This window comes from Microtus ochrogaster, chromosome 1, assembly GCF_000317375.1.
Source record: "Microtus ochrogaster isolate Prairie Vole_2 chromosome 1, MicOch1.0, whole genome shotgun sequence".
NCBI classification, from domain to species: domain Eukaryota; kingdom Metazoa; phylum Chordata; class Mammalia; order Rodentia; family Cricetidae; genus Microtus; species Microtus ochrogaster.
In genome coordinates this window covers 46,991,522-47,012,497 of record NC_022009.1, presented here as the reverse complement: position 1 = coordinate 47,012,497, position 20,976 = coordinate 46,991,522, and the positions used below count along the sequence as shown (strand labels likewise).

Sequence of the window (20,976 nt, the reverse complement as noted above, 5' to 3'; positions counted from 1 at the left end):
GGAGAGAGGAGAGAGGAGAGAGGAGAGAGAGAGAGGAGACTAACCCTAGTTTGTCCTGGACCTCCACACATGCACACGTACACACACACACAGAAACAAAACATTTTTAAATACCCCACAGTCCTTGACTGCCCCAAACAGTTCCTTTGCCCCAGTCTTCTGAAAATGCCTGTAGTTTACTATGGCTCATGAAATTGTGGTGCTGCCACTAAATAAGACTTGATTTGTTTCCATTTTACTTCCTTGCATCTTACTCCATGAACCAGTTTTGGAGAGCCAGGCATGAGACATCACTAAGGGAAAGTGAGGTGCCTCTTCCTAATCTGGCTACATTTGGAGGATGTACAGCTTGTGTTGCGATACTAAAATAGGTCACAGCTGGGCTGGAAGGGTGCTCGCCTCTGAGCTGATCCCTAGCACCACACAAATGGGGAGTGGCAGTCACACCTGTGATCCCAGCACTTAGGAGGCTGACAGGAAGATAGGGAGTTCAAGGTCATCCTGGGCTACACAGAGGGCTTGGTGCCAGTGGGGTCATTATAAGATACGATAATAAAAGGAATGAAATGTTGGATGTGAGCGAAAAAACGCAGAGGCAGCCTGCTGCCTCTCAGCTCTGCTCCCTCAAGTTCTGGGACTCGGCCCTTGCTAATTGATGGTATTCAGCTGCAGAGGGTGCTGGAAGGACCACGAAGAAGAAAGAGGGTTTTTATTGTTTTGTTTTGTTGTTTTGTTGTAACTTGGGTCATAGCTTCCCTCTGCTTCTCTCAGGACTTTGCAACACGCTTTCGAGCCCAGCCAGTCACTGCCTGTGTGTGACTCAAGCAGGAGCTGGAAGGAAGGGAGCAACAGGCTTGACGGAGTTGAAGGACTGACTTCTTCCCTGGGGCTCAGCCTCGCCATGGTTGGTGGCCATTGCCTAACTCTGATATTCCTGGGGTTTATTTATTTTTTGGTAGTTCTCTCTTAAATTTAATTAATTTATATATCTATTTTTGAGACAGTGTCTCACCATGTAGCCCTGGCTGACCTGGAAATCACTATGTATACCAGGATAGTCTTGAACTCAAAGAGTTCTGCCTGTCCCCAACTCTCGAGTGTAGGACTAAAGGCGTGTGCCACAGTGCCCATATATTTAGAGATACCTTTATTCTTCAGTAGCCAATGCCTTGTTTCTACCCCCATGTCAGAACCTTATGTTAGATGTCCCCAGTCAGACTACTGTCCTGGCACCTCTTGCTTGGCCGTAGATGGCACAAAGACCACTTGTTAAGGCAGAGCCCTCTGCATAGCTAAGTGTCATAAGAAGACTAGAGAGACCCCAGGGGACAGCACTAGGCCTTAGTCTTGTCCTCCTCTGGGCTGGAGACAAGGTCTGTTAAAGAGTCTGTCGGCCCTTCTTCATGACATTACCAAAAGCAGCTGTCCTATCCTGTCCTGTCCTGTGCTGTCCCATGTCAAGAGTCCAGTCATCTCTGTGAGTTCGAGGCCAACCTGGTCTACAAAGGGAGTTCCAGGACAGTCAATACTGTTATGTAGAGAAACCCTGCCTCCAAAAACCCAAAAATCCAGAGAGAGAGAGAGTGGGGGATGCAGAGGAGTATCATGAGTTCCAGGCCAGCCAGGGCAGGCGGTGAGCCTTGGGGTTAAAATACTGTCTTTAAAAGGGTGTAGGAGCGTAGCTCAGTGGTAGTGGGGCAGAGGACTGAGGCCCTGCTCTCCGACCCAGCGATGAGCAGATGGAAGGGCTACCTCACTAATAGAGCCATGCTGAGACTCAGCACTCAGTTCCAAAAAGATCACAGGGTTGTTGTTGGCAGCCGTGATCCCTATCGCAGGGAACTTTGGGGAACTAGGCAGGGGGAGACATTTTGTTCTCGAAAGGAATGCGCACAGCTGTAGTCAAGATGGACTGCGATAAACCAGCAGAGGGATGGCTGTGAGCACTCTGACAACTCCCCTCAAATACCAATCCATTTCTCCAGCTCCTACGTACAGACTTGACATCAACTAATGTGGCTCAGGCAAGAAGGAGAAGAGTGCAAAAGGCTTGCTCTTTCTTGCTGTGAATAAAATTGGCCTGCTATCACATGTCCAGGCCAGGCAGGACATATCGTCAGCTCTAGGACTCTCTGAGGCACCCGACGACAGGAGGCTGTGAGCCCAGCCTCTAGATGCATGCAATCCCAGACATCTTCCGACACTCTTCCATCCCACAGGAGGGCTGTCCCACTAGTGTGGGTCTTGACTGCCAATGCCCCTGCCTCCTCCTGATACTAGACTCCACTGTTACAGCTGCTGGCTACACAGCTGTGGCCCTGACTCATCTAGTCTTTAGCATAGGTTTAGTGTCTGCACCCCATCCCAAGCTCAGACTCAGGGAACTAGGACCCCAGATATTCATCATTCTCAGGGGAGACTCCAGAGTAGACCAAGACTAGTCTTTCTGGTAAACTGAGAACTAGCCCCTTGCCTCAGGTCAGGGAAGGCCTTGTTGAGGTCCGCGCCGACCCACTCACTCTGCTGTCGCTCTGAATTTGGGATGCTGTCATCCGCTCCTGTCTCTCTGGGCCTCAACCTGGGTTCTCCAAGGGCAGCATCTGGTGCCCCCACCAGCATCCATGTGACGCTGACCAGTTCCTTGAGTTCTCAACTCCCAGTGATGCCAGCCACACTGCTGGGTGACACCCCAGCCCTGTCCTGATCTGTACCTATAACAACTCCTGTCTCCATCACGAGGGCCCTCTGTGACACACAAGTCCCGTCTCTGCCCTTCCTTACTCCTGTGACCGACTCCTCCACCTGCTGGGGCTCCTTCCTTCCACAGGGCACCGTGTCAGAGCTCCTTACCCCTTCACGCATGCCCCATTCCCCCTGCCAGCTGAAAGCCTGAGGTTTCTCGGTGAGAGCTTCTACCCAACAAGCCCCTTGTGCCTCCCCTGCATTCACCCTCTGCTAGGAGCCCAACTGTCACTCCCAGTCTGCCCTTAAGTGCTGAGGAAGCTCACGCTGTGCTGTACCTGCTCCAACCAGATGCTGCGTCTGGACCATCTTACACTGGGAATGTCGCGGTTCCTTTCCATTCCTGAGTCTCCAGCAACACCTGCCTTCGGTCCCTCAGTTGAGTGTGTAAGTATAAAACACTAATATCTACACGTGGCTCCATCATGAAACCACCACAGCTGCGCTCAGAAGCAGAGTCAAATGTACATTCACGTTCCATTTGCATTCATTTAAAGGTAGAATACTGTGCGCTGTTATATACCGTGCTCTCCCGTAACATTATATGATCTGAATTTTCTAGTCAGCACGGAGAGACCTTTCTCCCTTCCTCTACAGCCGCACAGGCCTCCATTGTTGGGTGTGCTGAGATTATTCCCAGCTGCCCACTGATGGGCACTTTGGGAGTTTCCAGCATTTTGCTGGGACAATGGAAGTGACTGGCCCAATACCCCTTTGCATAATTGCTGAATTACAGATCAGATAAAGTGCCAGAAAGGGCACAACTGGTTCCCAGTTATGAGATCTGCTAGCCTCAGCCCCGCCTCCCCAGGGCTGTGCACATATGTCTAGATAGGGTGCCCGACCACCTTATCCAGGACACTGTCATTTCTCACATCTTGTAAGGAGCCACAGCCCCTTTCTGCAGACCTTTCAAACTGAGCTTGGTCCTCAGTTCCTCCCCAAGTCCCCCAGACTCCCAGCCCTCCAGTCCCCCCAAGGCCTTCCTCACCTCTGGGAATAGTGTGTCTGACCACAGCATGATGAATTGCTTTTAGCACAGAGCTAACCCATCTCTGTCCACAGTCAGCGCCCTCCCTACCCCACCTCTCTCCCCTGGGGAACTCAGTGGGTCTTCTCTGTCTCTAAATCACTAAATCTTCTCTTTGAAACTCTCTACAGCTGGAATGAACTGGGCCTGGCCTGTCTCTCATTGCTTTCTGGCCTGTTCCGACCTCCTCCTGGGCCTGCTTTTACCCCCAAGTCCTCCCACCTTCTCCCTACAGCCTGACTCACCCCAGCTCCCATCTGCCGGCTTTTGTCCAAGTGTGCTTAGTCTAGATCTGTGCTGGGGCGCCTCAAATCTGGGCTCTCAGCCAACTGTCTTCTCTTTTAGCCAGTTCCCCATAAAACCACAGCCAGAGTCGCCCCCTTGGTCCCTCCTGTGTCACCTCCATGGCACCCTGTTGTATGTAGGTCTCATCTAGTTTCTCACTTGGTGTTTGTGGGGCATCAAGGAAATGAGCCCTTCGGTGCAAACCCTGATGGATGAATAACTCTGCTTCCAGTGGCAGAGATGACATCAGGTAGTGACCTCTCCCCTATGTCAGAGTTCTGGAGCCTGCTGGCCTACTGGCCTGCTGCACAGAGCTTCTGCCCCCAAGCCCGGTGACTCACTTCCTCTCTCTGGGACAAATCCTGCTTTTTGTGAGATTTTCCTGGAGCAGTGACTGGGGTAGAACTCAGGTAGCAGTTAGGTTGGTAACAAGGTGGGCCTTATACCCACCGAGCGCCAGGGACCACTGTGGTCACCCAGGCGCTGCTATCCTCCACTCTGCTCCCTGGCACTTCGGGGCTCAGTGTACTCTGTGGGACCTTCTGACCCAGTTAGTGTCCCCTTATCTTCATCCTAGCAGGGAGTCCCAGGTAAGGTAGGAATGTCCTGACTCTAATTCCCTGGGCTCTGTGAAGGAGACTTAAACCAGCAGAAGATGGCAGCCAGTGGCAAGCAGTGAGGGGTCCTGCCCAGCTGTCCTGTCCTTTGGGTCTCCTGCCAGCCTGTGTGCCCACTTTGTGGTGGGATTCATTCCATCCCCATACCATGAAATTCTGCAGCAACACATGTGCACGTACACACACACACACACACACACACACACACACACCCCTCTATGGGGGGGCACCAACTCATCACTACCCTCTAAATAGTTCCTGAACTTCGTGGAGTGGATTTGTTAAGCCCTCTTTTTTTGTCCCCGAGAGACTCAGCTCTGCCCCAAATCCTAGATCAGAACTGGGGTGCAGAGGAGGTGGCCATCATGCCCTTCCAGCCCTGCACAAACCAGGACCTTCTTGTTCACTCGGATCCAAGCATGGAGCTAATACGATGGCAGCTCACACCTCATCTTTCCTCGTGATCAGTTCCAACTTAATAGGCGAAGAGACAGGGAGTGGTGAAGGACTAGGCCTGGGTTCATGCAAGGGTGCAGGCATTCTCCAGGTTGGACCACAAGAGCTGGGAAGCCAGGACTGTAACTATGAACCAGAACTAGGGAAGAGAGGGTTTGCAGCCAACAGGAGGGTGAAGAAGCTACTAGAGCCACCCCAACCCCTCCCCCAACTTTGCAGTTCTTTAAATAAACCACTCTACAGTCACTTTTGAAAAGTTTTATATCAAGCTATATAAAAAACAACCACCCTAAATTCTGTCCTGAGTACATGCATACAAAATCAATACTATAAATATAATATTACAAATAGTAATGTCATCAAACAAGCTAACATCTACAAAAATATGAAGGCCTTTGTGCATTGCTTATACCAGCCAGTTCCTGGCCAGTTTTGTAAGGCAAGTACCTGGGAAAGGGGACTTCAAATCCTAGCCTTAAACCATGAGGAATAATCAAGGCTGGCTCAGTGCTGAGAAGGGCTTTCATGGCCAGAGAGGAGAAGAGTCTATGGAGTAGCAGGTGCTTGATGGGAAACGGAGTTTCTGGTTTCCAGGGATCAACCCTGTAGGACCCACAGGGCCCCAAAGCCAATGACTATTGGATGAAATGGCAAACAGGAATTAAATTTGCAGCTGGACTCAAGGCTGCTGATAAGTCTCCAGACAGATTCAGTGCATCCCGGGGTCCTAAACACAGCAGGATTGGAAGCAGGAGACACCTCGGTGGCATGAAGGACACAGTAACTGCTCCTGGCTCTGAAGGTACAGCGTCTCAGATTAGAGATGTGGGCAGCCTCTAAAACCTGGGAAAGCCCAGGAAATGATTCTTCCCTGGAGCCTCCAAAGCAATGGGCCCTGACCACACTTAGATTACAATCCTGTGTCACACCTCGCTGTTTGCAGAACTGGTTCAAACCCACTCTGTGTGTGAAAACGTGGCACAGCATCAACAGGAAGCTAAGCACGCACTTGCAGACCCCGTGTTCCTGTCCAGACACACACACACACAGGGGCAGCCTATGGGGAGTGAAGAAGCGGGTCCTCCCGGCTGAGTGGCACCAGGAACTACTTGCAGGGTCAGGGGCCACTACGGAACTGGTTCTGATGCTGGCTCTGCCATGGCATTTCATGAGTCTCCTTCCAGGCCCCAGATGCAGAGATTATCTTTTCCTTTTTCCTGTGTTTTCAGCTCTATCTCATTGCAGCCCACGGGCTGCAGGAAGCAGGATGAGGCTTTATCACTGGTCCTAGGGAGCTGGAGGGGCGACTCAGAGCCACCCGAGGGGGGCATCAGGAGACAGATTGTAATATAGAAGGCAAGGGGCACTCTGCCTAAGATGAACCATCATTTACGAGAAATTTCTTGTGGGCTCACAGGTCAGTTTCCCACAGTGGGTTCTGGGCCCCACTGGACAGGGGTCTGCTCAATCCTGGCTGCCAGGTCTTGTTCTAGAGTCAGGGCTAGGCAGGAGCATTACAAGAACGTGGGAGGTCGGTGGTGGGTCACAGTGTCGGTGCCATGGATCATCCCCAACTGGAGTGGTGCCAGATGTTCGCTGTGTGCTTGTTAGCACATCAGACATCTGGAAAAGCTAACCAACTTTTATAAGTGAAAATAGGGGCCTGCACGGCTCCTGCACCTCGGTGTTGATATCCAGTATATTCCGGATGCTCTTGACTTCGCTGCTTAGTAGATTTCCTTTGATGGCCAGGATGGCAGTCAGGTGGCCTTTGCTGGCAAAGAGAGCACCCTGTCAGTTCCACCGGTCATTACCGACCCTGCTCACAGTCCTTGCTGGCCCTCCTAACTCCAGGCCCTGATAGAGCACCTGCAGTAAGTCACTCTGCCCAGAAGGTGACCTGTCCTCTCTACCTCCTCCACTCCAGCCCAGCAGACCTTTGTATCTCTCCACACACCCTTGAGATGGCTGACTTCTTCCCATCTAGAGTTTCAACAAAACGTTACCTCTCTAGATGGCTTTGTCCTCTCTGACCAGAACCCCCCCCCCCGTAATTCAAGATGATTCAACTCTACAACCTGGAATTTTCTCTTTCTGCCTCACTACCTCACCATGGTTAACCCTCACCAGACTGTAAGCTATAGGAAGAGGACTGAGACCTGTGCTTCCCTGTATCCCAGAACAAGGCACAGCATAGATAGAGTCCAGAGTCTGGAAGATTGATAAATGACTGTAGTTGGGGTCCCGGGAGAGAAGGATGAGGGATGGGGTCAGTGCACAGCTGGGTAAGCAGACAGGTGGGTTGGTGAGGAAGTAGAAGGATGGACGGGTAACTGCATGGATGGTTGGATGAGTCGGTGGACAAACGGACAGATAGCTGGAATGATGGACAATAGAAGAGTGGAGAGGCGGGTTAGCGTAAGCACAGATGGATGACCACACGGGAAGGTGGGTAGACAGGGAGATGAATGTGATGTGACGGACAGAAGAGTGGGTAAATACAAAGAATAGATGGGTCGGTAGAGGTGGATGGGGCTTATATGTATATAGGTCAAAATATGTAGATAGATGATTAAATAGGTGGAGTGGGTCAGCCACACACTAGACTAGGCTAAGCTATGTCAACCCCAGTCAAGACCAATTCAAACTTTCCCATCAGAGGACACAGCCTAGGAAGGAACAATGTCCATGGTTGACTGCGTTCTCAGATAGGTCCTTAACAGGAACAGGAGGGTGCAAGACACAAGCTCATGCTCCCAAGTCATCTTGAGCGTCAGACATTATGATCTCTCCTTGGTGGAGCATTAGCAGTTGAGGGGGTCATGAGGAGGACTCTCATCCCAGCATGCTCAGAGCATAGTGGGACCTGGCAGGGACAAACCAGCTACTCAGTTCCCGAGGGCCTCTAGTGCTCACCTGAAGTCAGGGTACAAGGTGGCATATGTGGCCACCTCAATCTTAATGGCGTTGGGATCTTGCAGGTGAATAATCTCAGCGATTTTAGGGAGGGCCTGGTTCAGCCAGGTTGCAGTGGATCCCTGGAGGCAGAGGGGTGGTTGGAGGATGATAGCTATCCCTTTCCCCCAGGGGTACTAAGAATGCAGTAGCTGGCCAGGCTTGGGGAGAGTCTCAGGGTGGGGGTGAGATGTGCTCACATTCTGAGTGCAGAAATGCTGGATGACGTCAGCGTTGGCCAGGATGTGCCTTGCCAGCTGCTGCTGCTGCTCCTCGGTCTTGAGGACCAGGCGCCGTTTGCTGAGCCGGATGATGTACTCCTTCACCAGGTGCAGGTGCACGGCCTCCATGAGCTCCTGGCAGGGGAGATGAGCCATCCACTGGCACTTACCCATAGGGCTAAAGCTTCCAAGGCAAAACACCCAGGAATGCATAGAGACAAAAGTGTGAGCATAGGTGCCTGCCTTTCCCGTGTGCATGTGTGTGTGTGTGGGGGGGGTATAAACACTGCTAGTTGATGTGGGTGTCCAGACAGCACCAATCCCCAGGTCCATTCCTGAGGATTTCCTCACCTCCCGGAAACAGTCCTTCAGTTCTGAGAACTCAGGCAGCCTGACGCCCACAGCAGTGATGATTTCCTCCAGGGTCTCAACTGGCGTTGCCCAGCGGGTCTGTGTGAACTTCTTGAACAGTGGCTGGGGCAGGCAAGAGGCAGGATGTCTGGTCACGCACAGAAAGGAAGGGCAGCCAGGCGCAGACACCCTCACATAGACACTCATGACCACAGGGTCCCAAGGGCTTTCCAGGAGCTGGCTAACTTTGAGGTTCCTGCTCCAGATCGGAAGCAGAGGTAGTCTGTGTGTGCCTTTCTCCCAAGGTCATGCAGCTGTGACTGGGGAGAGGCAGGACAGCCTGTCTGCAGCCCTGCACTCTCTTCCACTGCCCCTCTCTTAAACAAATAAATTTCTGCATAAACAAGGCCTTGTGCTTTGCAGGCTGAGCTCTGTGCCAGGGCATCCGGGGTCACCCATGGACTTTCCATACCCACTGGCTGCCCTTTATACCTTCAGCCCTGAAGTTGAGCAGGGAACCTCTCCCCTGCTTTCTGAGGGGCACCCAGGGCATGGAGTTTAGTTATCAAGGGTCCTGAGCCCCAGGAACTGGAAGCCAGGAATGGTGGGGGCGGGAGTGGAAGATGAATCTTCTCTAGATGTTCCTAGCTCTGTGGCCCTTCCAGGCCAAGGCAAAGTCAGGATGTGCGGTGGGTCAGCTGGAGAGCGGGTTAGGGCCCCATCACATGGACATCTCCAGAAACACTGCACATCCCCATCTGTACTGCCCACAGGTCTGAAGTGGGGTCTTCTACTACCACTTCCCTGATTTCCCTCCTGTGCCCAGGAATGAACCTCCTGATACCTTTAGGTCTAAAAACAGGCTCTGGAGCAGGGTGTTGAAGCCATGATCCTTAAGATCTTTCAAGGGCTCCATCAGGTACCTCAGGGAATCTTGAGGAATCTGCCATGTTTGCTCCATAGACGTCCTGGAGAGGGAACGGAAGGGGGTCATGACAGCCTGCCCAGTCTCCAACACCATGATCCTTGGCCTACTTTTCCTGAATCAGGTCCTTGCTCTAGGACCCTCAGTAGCTCTCCACTCCCAGTGGGATCTAGTTCAAGCTTTCCCATGTGTGCCCCGTGCCCCAGGCACACCCCTTCCACCTTTGTCTAATCTCTAGCTCTTCCCGCCTTCTATTCACAATTTTATTATAAAGCTAAACTCATAAATAAATCAATTGCATCCTGCTGACTCCACCCCTCAGCTGTGGCTGCTCCAGGCCCTGTCATTTCCCCACAGCCTTGTGACTCTTAATTCCCTTTCTGGGCTCCACCTCCCATCTGCCCTCTTTCCATGAGGCAGATCTGCCCAATACTCTCACCAGAAGGATGGGCAGTTGTTGATGTTGGCGATGATGTTGGCCCTATAATTTCTCAACAGTTTGCTTTTCTCTAAAAATTCATCAAAGGTGCGCTGGTAACTGACAAAACCAGAAGGGGCACATTTAGGACCAGTTCAAACACTGGGACAATAGAAGCCACTCCTCTCAGTCTGTGGGTTGCTGATCTCCCAAGGGATCAAGGGAGGGACCATAAGCTCCTAAACATCATATAACAAGCTGTAAAAACTGAGGCTAGAGGGGCAGAGCCCCATTTGGGCTCCAGAGAAAGTGCTGCCTGACTCTAGGGTCCCCATTCTTTCCCCAGCCCCCTCCTCTTCCCCAGCCCCCTCTGTAACTGGGACGCCTAAGGGTGGGGAGGAAATGAAGTTAATTCAGAGGACATCATGGGAAGGAGCAGCAGGCTCTCTGTGTCTCCTGGCTTATCTTCTTCTAAGCCACAAACTGCTCAGTTAGGGAGCTCTGCTGATGACAAAGTCAGGGAGCCCACCCGAGGTTCTCGGTGCTCTGGACTGGGGCAAGGCAGAAGACTTGGGCTATAGCTGACATCCTAAGCACAGAGAGAGCCATGGTTCCCAGCAGTGCTGGGGTCCTGTGTGCTACACACACACACACACACACACACACACACAAACACACACACAAGCACGTACCTCCTCAGCAGTGCAGACAGCTCCACCAGTAGCAACTGCTTTATCTGTAGCCCCACATCAGAGGTGATGTTCTCAGCCTTGACCTGGCTTTGTGAGATGATCTGCAGGGAGCAGCAGGTAAGTATAGCAGGTACCCTCTAGACTGGGACAGGGGCAGAGCATGGGAGGGAAGTGCATGCTGGAACATGGGGCCCAGCAGAGGTGAGCTGTGGCTGTTCTGTGGGTCTGAGGGGCAGTTAGGGGTACCTGAACGATGTCGATTGCCAGCTCACTGTGGTAGTGACCATCCAGGCTCTGGGGAGCCACATCCCGGGCCCAGCGCTGAGACTCTAGCTCTAAAGCTCGGGTCATCAGTAACTTCACGTTGGTCTAGGAGAAAAGATGCTGGTTACAGTGGCACTAAACCTGTCACTAAGCTCACGCAGAAGTGTCTGTCTCCACGCTGCCCTCTCAGGCCCCGCCTTCAGCATTTGAACTCACCACCTCATTGGAGAGGAACACAGCCTCCAACAACCTGATCTGCTTAGGGGGCAGGAGGCTCCCAAGCCTGATACCTTGTAGCTCCTTGGCCAACTTAGGGCTGTTCAGAATATCACTGTAGGCAGAGAAACACAGACATGAGGAGTGCAACAGGCAGCCCTGTAGCTTAGTCCAGCCGCAGACATTGTTGCATCTTCTGCCCCTCCCCCTCCCCGTGTCAGACCACACTCAGTTGGGTTCAGGCTGGAGTCATCCTGCTTCTTTGTATCACCCCCAGCCACTCCTCCTGCTCTAAACCAGTTCCCTAGTCCTTGTGCCCTGAACCCCCGCCCAGCCCCATTCTCTCCTGCCCAGCTCACTGAAAGATCTTCTTCCTTTTCCCTGCTTCTGCCCTGGCTACCAACGGTGTCTTCACCCTAGAGCAGCTCTCAAGTCTGATGTGTCTACCAGGTTTCCCTGCTTGCACAGATGCAACACAGCTTCTGGCCCCCTCTGCCTGTCAAGCCAGCCCAGTACTCCCATCAGGTCAGCCTTGTGGCTCAACAGGAAGGGCTGCCCTGGAACTGCTCTATAGAACTCTCTTGGTGCCTCAAGTGGCCGCAGAGTTCCCAGGGGACCTGCCCAGCCCTGGCATGGCCTAAGGCCCTTTGTTTGCCTGGAACATTAAGAATGACCCTTTGCGCGCTTCACCTAGTTTGCATGCACTTGAGCCGCACTTTGGTTAGGGTTAGGCCTCAACATGCCTCCCTTGGGCTCCATGTTCAGGCTAGCCTTAGCTTCCTGTCTTGCGGCTAGCTGTGCCCAAGTTAGGAGACCCCAAAGCATCACAGGGGCAGGAAGGTGACCAGGCAGGGGGTGTGAGTGCCTGGCATTTCCTGGTGAGTCAGGACAAACCAGCAGGAACTAGCTCAGGGCCCAGCTGTCTGTGGACCTCCCTGCCCATTTTCCCCATATCCTGCTGGCTCTTCACCTACCACCCTGCTGTGCCCTTTCGCTGGCCCTCCCACAGGAGGCTGGCTCAGCACCTGGCAAGCTGTTCACACACTGCTCACACTGTCGGAACCCCCAGTCTGCCCTCCGGTAGACTTTACAGTCAGGTCTGGGGAGTCAGTACGAATCCCTGGTCTCTAGTGCTACGGACATTTCCACCCTTTAACACAAGTCTCTCCCCCAGCTGGCGTGATTGACAGGCACATTCTGGGCCAATCAAAGGATGCTGAGGCTGGCCCAGCTGAGTACCAATTGCCCACCTTTGGCACAGTCAGCCTCTCCTCTGAGGTGCTCCAGATCTCAATGGTCTCCCATTGAGATCTCTGTCTATCTGACAGTCCCCAAGAGGGACACCTAGAGCCACTCCACTATAGCTAGCTCCCTTGCTTGGGGTTGTTAAGACACAACAACTCGGTTCCCAGAATGTCACTTCTCTTGCCTGGAAAACCACCCTCCCTACCACTTCTTCTTTGTATGTTCTGTCCCCTCCCTGCCTGACAGTACATCCATTAAATTGTGAACTGACTCAATACATAAGACTCGCCGACTCCCCCAGATCTGGTCTCCTCTCAAGCCTGGTGCTCTGGCCTCCTCCGTGTCCAGCTGCGTCTGCGACATCCCCTCCCTGTTTCATCTCTGTTCAGATCGGGAACCTCCTTGAGAACGAATGACCAAGTCCCTTTTTCTGTGCTTCCCTTTCCCCGATTGCAGAAGTGGCAAAGGTCCAGGAAACTGAAGTGCAAAGCTGCTGGGTACAAGTCCCAGCTCTCTCCCTTCACCCCAATACTGGCTTTCCCATCAACAATGTCTGCCTCTAGTGTCTCAGCACCCCTTCCACAGAGGAGACCCATCCCATCCACTGGCAAAGCTCACTTGGGGTAGAAGTTCTGCACCCAGAGCAGCAGCAAGTAGGTGTCCCTCTCACACAGCTCGAATTGTGCCAAGGTGCACAGGTGGGCCGCGAAGTGCTCATGGTAGCTCTTGGCATAGGTGTGCACAACGTTGAATTCAGCGGGAAACAGCGGTTTCAGCCGCTCCACCACCACCTCCAGGTCCTCCTTCATGGTGCGGCCCATGTGCAGGAACTTGTTCTCGGCCTCCGAGCGGCCCTCAGGCACCACGGCTGGCTGCGCGTCCAAACGCTCCGCTGCCACCTCTGCCACGCCACCCCTCCACAGTTGCAGCCAGCACCGCGGGCGCGTAGCTGTCAGCACCGCCACCGCGGGTGCGGTGGCCGCCCGACAGTCCTCCAGCTCCTGCTGTGATACCACCTCCAGTGCCTGGTGCAGCCGCTCAGGTGGCGCCTCCAGTGGCCGCCGCAGCACCGCGAGCACCTGGTCACGCAGCAGCAAGTACAGCGCCTCCACCTTGCTCTGCTGGCGCACCAGCTCCTCGTCACTTGTGCCACCCGCAGTTGCTTCAGCCTCCAGCTCCCGCTCCAATGCCAGCACCCGCCATGCGGTCTCCAGGCGCCCATTCTCCAGGGCCTCCTTGACCTCCTCCACTGCAGTGTAGAAACCCGCGTTTAGGACCACAAACCCACCGGAGACAAGAGGAGGCTGAGATCCCAGAGAGGAAGCCAAGGCCCCCAACAAGATGGGGGCAGAGAACCCCATCTCATAGACTGGTGACTCGTCTAGCTGCCTCACCTGGCCGAGTGGCTTATGACCCCCTCCCCTCCAAATCTGCACCATGCTGCTTTTGTGCTACTCCAGCCCTAGCTACCCCCAGAGCCTACCTGTCGGCGGTGGACCGTCTAGCTCGGGGCTAGACTTGGGCTGGACTTCAGGATCTGATAATCTGGGCTGGCTCTTTTTCTTCTTCTTCCCTTTGGTGAAGACACTGAACATGTTGGCCAGTCCTTTGGACTTCTTCTTCTCCTTCTTTGCAGACTCTTCTTCCTCCCCATCCGGAGCCATCCCAGTATGCTGGGATGGCATCAAGTCCTCAGAGGAAGCTTCTGACATGGAGGCCTCTGATTCTGCCTCAGATGTGGAGCGTGACTTTTGGGGGCTTCCAGGGAAGTCCAGGGTCCCCGGCACAGACTTTTGGCCAGGAAGCCCTTGGAAGAAAGTCACCATCTTCAGCATTGCCCTGGCTCAGGCCTGCAGATTGGAAAACAAAGCCTTCAGAGATGATGGTGAATGGTCCCCAGGCCCGAGTGCACGGCCAGTTCACAGCCTGGACAGGGCTCTATCCATTTCACCTGTACAGCCACCAGAAACCCTGCTTCCTCCTTGGCCGTGGTGCTGTGGTACCCACAGCTTGTCTCCCCAGGTGAGGAGGATGCTGGGGGCCCGAGACCTCCCAGACTGAGGGGGCAGTCTCTGTACTGGGGGAAATCCTCCCTGGACAGTGAAGCTGCTCGGAGGGAAAGGGGACATGAGAAGTGAGTGCCTTTCTACTCCATCAGACTCTGGTGAGGAGCCAGGGCACAGGTCGCTGTTCCTTGGGACAGCAAGAATGGGTCTAAAAATTTCACAGCCACGCTACGGGCACCCTTCCTACTGAGACCAGCCTCCACCTCCTCCCTGTGCCTTCTTGCACAGTTTTTATCTAGCTTTGGGGTCACAGATATATACTACCAGCAAAGCACAGCTGTTGTACTGGGACCACAAGAAGAATAGAGCCTGTCCCCTATCCTTGCTTGGTATTGGGGACTTCAGACTCTGAGCAAAGGACCCTAGGAAGCTTTTTACATGTCAGCAAGGCACAGGGATGGCAGGGGAGGGGAGTGTCACAGCAACTTGAGTGTGGGACCCACACAGCTGGTTTCCACCTTACACTGCTTGTTTCTAAGTGTATTGACACAGTCTGCACAAAGGCTTGTTTCTATGCCCTTCCTGGGTGCCCATCCCGTCTCTTCTCTCCTCAGCAAGGGTGTTATTTAGCTTAAAATAACCTTGTGGTCAATAGCTTGAGCCACAGCATCTGGCGCAATGGCCAGCTTTTCCCAGGTCTTCACATCCCCTGCTGTATCTGGGTTGTCGGAGCAAGGAAGACCACCAGAAGAAGCATGGCTAGCTCAGAGAGAGAAGCAGACAGGAGCAGGGCCTCTGAGGTAATGGTGTGGCCCGTTACCAGGGAGTGGCCTGCCTGCCCCATCCCCAAGAATACACAACCCAAGCTGTAGCTTCAATTCACCAAAATGCCCTGGAGTGGCCCTGAAACAGCCATAGACAGCAAATGGGAAGACCCACCATCACGAAGAAGCAACTGAAACTGTCAATAGGAGGTGCTTGCCCCAAGCACCGCCAGCTCCACAGGCTCAGATAAGGCCACTTTCCCACAGCCTCTCTGCCTCTACCGGCTCGACTGCCTGGCCCATTTCCTGAGGGGCTTGTCCCATAACTGGGGCATGGGTAGAGCACCCTGATTAGACAGGAAGCCTGGGCTCCTCCACCCCAGCTCTTGACATCCTTCACTAGGTGGCCTAAACAGAGAGACCCCACTTTTTTAAACCTCACGAGGCCTGACAATTCCATTTAGGACCATGCAGTGTTTAAGGCCTGTGCCACCCTATTTGCCTATCTGCATGGCAAACACCCAAAAAGGCTGGTCTAGCTGATGGAGCTACCCAGCAGCAACCTGAATATCTGGATGCACTTGCCCTTCAGTGCAGGGTTAGTCTATGGGTACAGGAAGAGGGACCAGCTGTGGGCTCAGCCCTACCGTATCTCACCAGTGTTAGGGCTGAAAAACCCCCTTCCTCAATCGGCCTCAGTGTTGCCATTTGTGAAATGAGGATGAGCCCAGCTACTCACGTGCAGCTCAGAAGATGTGGCAAAATCTCAGGCCAGGAACTTGGCACCAGATGGACCTCATAGAGTGAGTCCCCTGTGTCCTTGTGACCTCAGGCTCCCCAGGGAGCAGGAGTAATGAGGTGATGGCTCCAGGTGGACCCACTGAGACAGGCAGGGGCCTGCTCAGAGGCACGGGAATGGCTGCAGCTGGTGTCACCTACCTTCATTCTAAAGGCCCCTGGTCCACAGAGAGCCTCACTGGTCTTGCAACCTACTGTCTCTTTCACCGGGTGACAGGAGAGCGTGCCCATGTCTCACTAGAGACTACCCAGGCAGAGAATCCCGCGGGTGCTGGAATCTTCCCATTATGAACCTGACACTCCCTAGCTTTGTCCCCATTCCTACACCCTGCCTTTCTCCCGAGAGAGTCCTGTGCTGCATGCCGGGAACCGGGTCCCTGGCTCAAGGGGTTCAGAGTAAAACTTCTAAGGCCCTACCAGTGAGTATGCTGGAGGTCACGGGACCTCGGAATATTCCGCATCTTCTTGGCCACTCAAGGCCATTCCCTCGGGGAGTCCTGACGGAGATTCTGGGTCAGAACCCGAGAGGAAGCTACACAGAGCGGTAGGGACAGGGGCACGCCGGTGGAGGTCACTTACTGTGTCCGGGACAGGACGCCTTAGTCCTGGCCCTGGCCAGAGCAGAGCCTGAAATAATCTCAGGCTCCGCCCGGGCTCCGGCTCCGCCTGCCCCTCGAGCTGCAACCGCGGAAAATCCGCGGGCGGAGGCCAAGGACCCCAGCAAGTCCAGAGCTGGGGGCGGGGCCGGGACGGTAGAGAGAGAGGCGGGGTCTCTTCGTTGTTTCCAACGGCCTTGAAAAGCGTGGCAGAGCTGCCTGAGCGTGGCCCGACTGTGTGCGCGCAGGGAAGGGCATCAGGGGGACCACAAGTTCCGTCAAGCGCGGGGCCATTGTCCCACGACGGTCTCTGATTGGCTGCCAAGCAGAGGCGCGCGCCGAGAGTCGCTGTTCCGCGTCAGAAAAGTCAGCATCTACTTAGGTCTGGGGAGCGCCCTGTAACACTCTGTTACCCCATCTGAGCACCACTGAGTCCGTGGAAGCCTGGAAGACAAGCTTCCTGAAGGAGGCGTCCTAAAGCAGCGGGGCACACCGATCGTACTGGGATCTCTCAAGACATCTCCTTACCAAACCTTGAGTGTTAGGGGAGGCTTCATCTTTACCCAGAGGTCACACAGGCAGACACCCCTCACTGAGCCTCCTGCGGGGCTCCCACTGGCAAGCTTTCTCAGGCTGGGTTTGGGCCAGATCATTAGAATTCCCCCTGCAGGCTTTTTCTCAAGATCTGCCTAGGGAGGCTGGGGTTGTAGGCCAGTGTAGGAAGCGGGGTGTTTCACCCCTTAGGAATTTCTGTCCCCTAGAAGATGGGCTCACTCAGGAATTTCCCCCTGCTAGACACAAGTTTCTTTTTTGCCTCTACTTAGAGTTCGGCTCCTCGCCGTCTTTTGTTTGGGTCCTCTCTTTTTTCCCCTGACAGCCTAAGCTGGACTTTGAAGGGAGAAGAAGGGCAGCTGAGTAAGGGTTATGTTTAGGGGCTGTCCCTGGACACTCAGAACTTCCTCTTCCTCCTGGGAGCAGTGGTCAAGTGCCAGGTTTAAGTCGCTCCTCCCTAGGCAGATTGTAGAAGGCAAACACAGACAGTTGCTGGGCATGGTGGTGCACACCTTTCATCACAGCACTAGGGAGGCAGAGCAGACAGACTCTATGAGTTTGAAGCCAGCCTGGTCTACATAGCAAGTTCCAGGTAGGCAAAACTACACAGTGAGACTCTGTCTCAAAAAACAAACATAAAAGTCAGGTGCCACCTCTTCTCCCAAGGTCCTAATGGGTGACATTTTCAAATTAGCCCACAGAGCTCAAACTGGGGTTTATTGCCTCTGTTCCACAGGGCACCCAAAGGAGACCAAGAACTTAGGGTTCCACCACACTTATTCAAAGACAAAAGAGGACAGAAAACCAGGAGTCCTAGCCTACCACCTCCTGGCTGTTTCTTGATACAACGTGCAACCTCACTAGAGTCTCCCCAGCCTCGGCTGTATCCATCCAATTCCTAATTTCAAACAGGTTAGGGAATGGCTGGGAAACTCCGCAGGTAGGGTTGAGAGAGGGAAGCCAGACCTTCAAACACCCGCATCTGCTCAGAGCCTCTGGGCTCTGTAGGACTGATGTTGGACTGATGCCCACAGTAACATCCTCAGAGCATAGCCAGGATTGACAGGCGCTAGTGCCACCCATCTTGTGTGGGCACACTTAGCGCTTCTCTGAGTTCAGCATGAGGGCCAAAGGTCCTATGGGAGGTTTCCAACAGAGAAGAAATGTGGAAATTGGGCTATGTGGGTATCCAAGGGCCACAAATCATGTGGTCCTCAGGGACCTAGATAGTTTAACGTCTCTCCATAGTCCACCAAAGGTCAGCCGAGATGGATCCCACAGGAGAGAAGTAGCTAGAACAATTTGCTTGAAAAGCTGCTGTCCCAGCTCCAATTCCTGGCAACTTGAAAGTCAGAGCAACAAAGTCTCCTAGTCCCGCACAGAAGTCCTGTGGGCCAGTGCCTGGCTGGGAGCAGTGCAAACTACCTGCACACAGCCCAGGGTTCCCGCTCATTGTTGTTTGTTTGAGGGAAGAGCTTTATAGCCCAGGCTGATCTGGAATGCAAACTCTCTCTATTCTATATCCTGGGCACTGGGATAACAGGCTAGCACCATCATGGGCTCTCTCTTTTGTGTGTTTAATTATAATATATACATAACACAATATGTACCATTTTAGCAGTGCTGAACATTCTGTCTTCAGCATTCAGTGCAGTGTATGTGTGTTTCTGTGAGTATGTGTACGTGTGAGTGCAGATGTTCAGTAGTACAGAGAGAGGGCATCAGATCCCCGGAGCTGGAGTTACAGGCAGTTGTACAGCTGCTCAATATGGGTGCTGGGAACTAAACCTGGGTGCTCCTCAAGAGCAGCAGGTGCTCCTCATCAACTGAACCATGGTCCCCATTGTACAACAACTGCCCATTCCCTTCTATCCCCTCAGCCCCTGGCAACCCCATTCTATGGCTGTGTGTGCCGCATGGATCCCATGAGTGGATGAATACTGCCCTTGTCCTTTTGGGATTGTGTGGTGAACTGCATGAAGGGAAAAAGACTAACCCTTGCCTTTACTCAAGAGTGGACCTGATGTATCCAAGAGTCTGGGTCTCTCCTGTTCTAGGAGTCCAATCTAGAATAGGTCCAGTCTAAAAGAAGTCCAATTTAAGAGTCCTAATTTAAAAAGAGAGTCCTGAATCGAGGCTGTTCTTGCTATATACTGAACAACACAGTAAATGTAATAAACAGGAATGAGCAACTTTGGTCCTAATCTTTTGCAGGAATATTATAAAGGAGAAAAAGAAAATTTTCCTGGCCCTACCTACTCAGACTAGCATACAAAACCACAACGAGAGCCGGGCGATGGTGGCACACGCCTTTAATCCCAGCACTCGGGAGGCAGAGGCAGGCGGATCCCTGTGAGTTCAAGACCAGCCTGGTCTACAGAGCTAGTTCCAGGACAGGCTCCAAAGCCACAGAGAAACCCTGTCTCAAAAAACCAAAAAATAAAAATAAAAACACCACAACGAGGTATTATTAAACTGTAACCACAAGTGGCTTCCAACATATTTTGTAGGGGGTTGGGTAGGCTTGGTGTAGGGGTAGGGCATTGTTTACAATGCCTTACTGCTTCTGGCACGTGATCCTAGATCTGGTCACCTAGCTGGTGCACACAGGTTGTCTTGAGTCAAGGGCATGCATGGATTTGTTATGCAGCAGTTTCCTCAATATTAAAAGCTTCAGCTGTGGAGTGAAGCCCCAAGGACACCCATGGTGTTTCCAGGGAGGTAAACTAACAAGGTGTACTACAAGGAGGTGAAGCATCCCATGGAGCAGCAAAGTTGATTAAGATGGGAAGTAAATAACTCAGAATAGCTTCAGGAAGTCCCTAAAACTGACCAGATTAACTAGGTTTCTCTTTTTTGGTTTTGTTTGTTTGTTTGTTTGTATTTTGAGACAAGGTTTCTCTGTGTAACAGCCCTGACTGTCCCGGATCTAGCTCTTGTAGACCAGAATGGCCTCAAACTCACAGAGATCCGCCTACCTCTGCCTCCTGAGAGCTGAGATTAAAGGCGTGCGCCACCACCACCCAGCTGGCTTCTCCTTCTTTAAGCATGTATATTAGCTGTAAGAACTGCTAAGTGAGGCTCTCAGATAAGCTGAGCAGCCTAGAAGACGCTTACAGTTGGGCCTCTTGGGAAAATCAGACCAGTCAAATAGCCTGGAAGAGACGCGTCAGTCAGACCTGCTTCATAGAGGCTCAGACCACCTGAGCTCCCTGTAAATGACCCTCTCCAGCCTTCAGTGACCTGCCTGTAAGATGCTCAGCAAGAGCTCCAGGTCCCACTGTTAAGAACCATCAGCCATGCTGGTGATGGCTTTTGGTGATGAGGGCTCCCTGAGTCATTTTTCCTCCTCTAAATAACCCTTCACCCATATACCTGTATGTAACCCCAATAAAACTCATTGGATCACCAAGTTGGACTTAACATGTACTTTGGTCTGTTCACTGGTAGAGCAGGTGGACATTTGTCCCCAGGAATCGTGTCCTGCAGCAGTCACAAAGGAGAAGTAGGATAGGAAAGAGAGTATAGCCAAAGCTGCACATTCAGCTGAGCTTGCAAGACTTAGTTATGTTGGCAGTCCAAAGTATAGTAAGATAGGCTGTACGATTTTTCGTAGAGGCCGGTGAATCCTGAGCAGGTCGGATGTACAGTGTGGAAGCGGGAAGGATACACTGTAGCAATGATCTGGAAGCACAGTGTAACTTGGTTTTAGGTTGGGTGAGACATTGACAAGTAAAGGCAATCTCCAAACTGCATTTCTCCAGGAAGCTGCTCACACGATTGCCTTAGTTAACATGATGTACTAGAGGCCTAGCAACGTGCTGAGAGGGTTGGGATTTCCTG

At 52.8% G+C, this 20,976-nt stretch overlaps 1 protein-coding gene across 1 annotated transcript; it reads right to left on the bottom strand.

Annotated features, from left to right (window-relative positions):
* Positions 1 to 5,422: 5,422 nt before the first annotated feature.
* Positions 5,423 to 16,641, bottom strand: Tnfaip2 (TNF alpha induced protein 2). The gene is made up of 12 exons (XM_005343571.3): positions 16,403 to 16,641; positions 13,901 to 14,267; positions 13,036 to 13,666; positions 11,173 to 11,287; positions 10,939 to 11,061; positions 10,693 to 10,793; positions 10,022 to 10,120; positions 9,502 to 9,625; positions 8,658 to 8,780; positions 8,286 to 8,441; positions 8,047 to 8,168; positions 5,423 to 6,904 (listed from the first exon to the last, which is right to left on the bottom strand). The coding sequence occupies exons 2-12, from the start codon at positions 14,250 to 14,252 to the stop codon at positions 6,763 to 6,765; spliced, it is 2,088 nt and encodes a 695-aa protein (XP_005343628.1). The 5' UTR covers positions 14,253 to 14,267; positions 16,403 to 16,641; the 3' UTR covers positions 5,423 to 6,762.
* Between the last annotated feature and the right edge of the window lie 4,335 nt (positions 16,642 to 20,976).

Excerpts from the sequence above, each read along its gene's own strand:
- Tnfaip2 (XM_005343571.3), bottom strand. The coding sequence starts at position 14,252 with ATGCTGAAGATGGTGACTTTCTTCCAAGGGCTTCCTGGCCAAAAGTCT. Across the intron at positions 8,781-9,501 it reads GCCTGTTTTTAGACCTAAAG|CCACTGTTCAAGAAGTTCAC; the intron begins GTATCAGGAGGT and ends TGCCTGCCCCAG. Across the intron at positions 8,442-8,657 it reads TGAAGGACTGTTTCCGGGAG|GAGCTCATGGAGGCCGTGCA; the intron begins GTGAGGAAATCC and ends CTCCCCTGCCAG.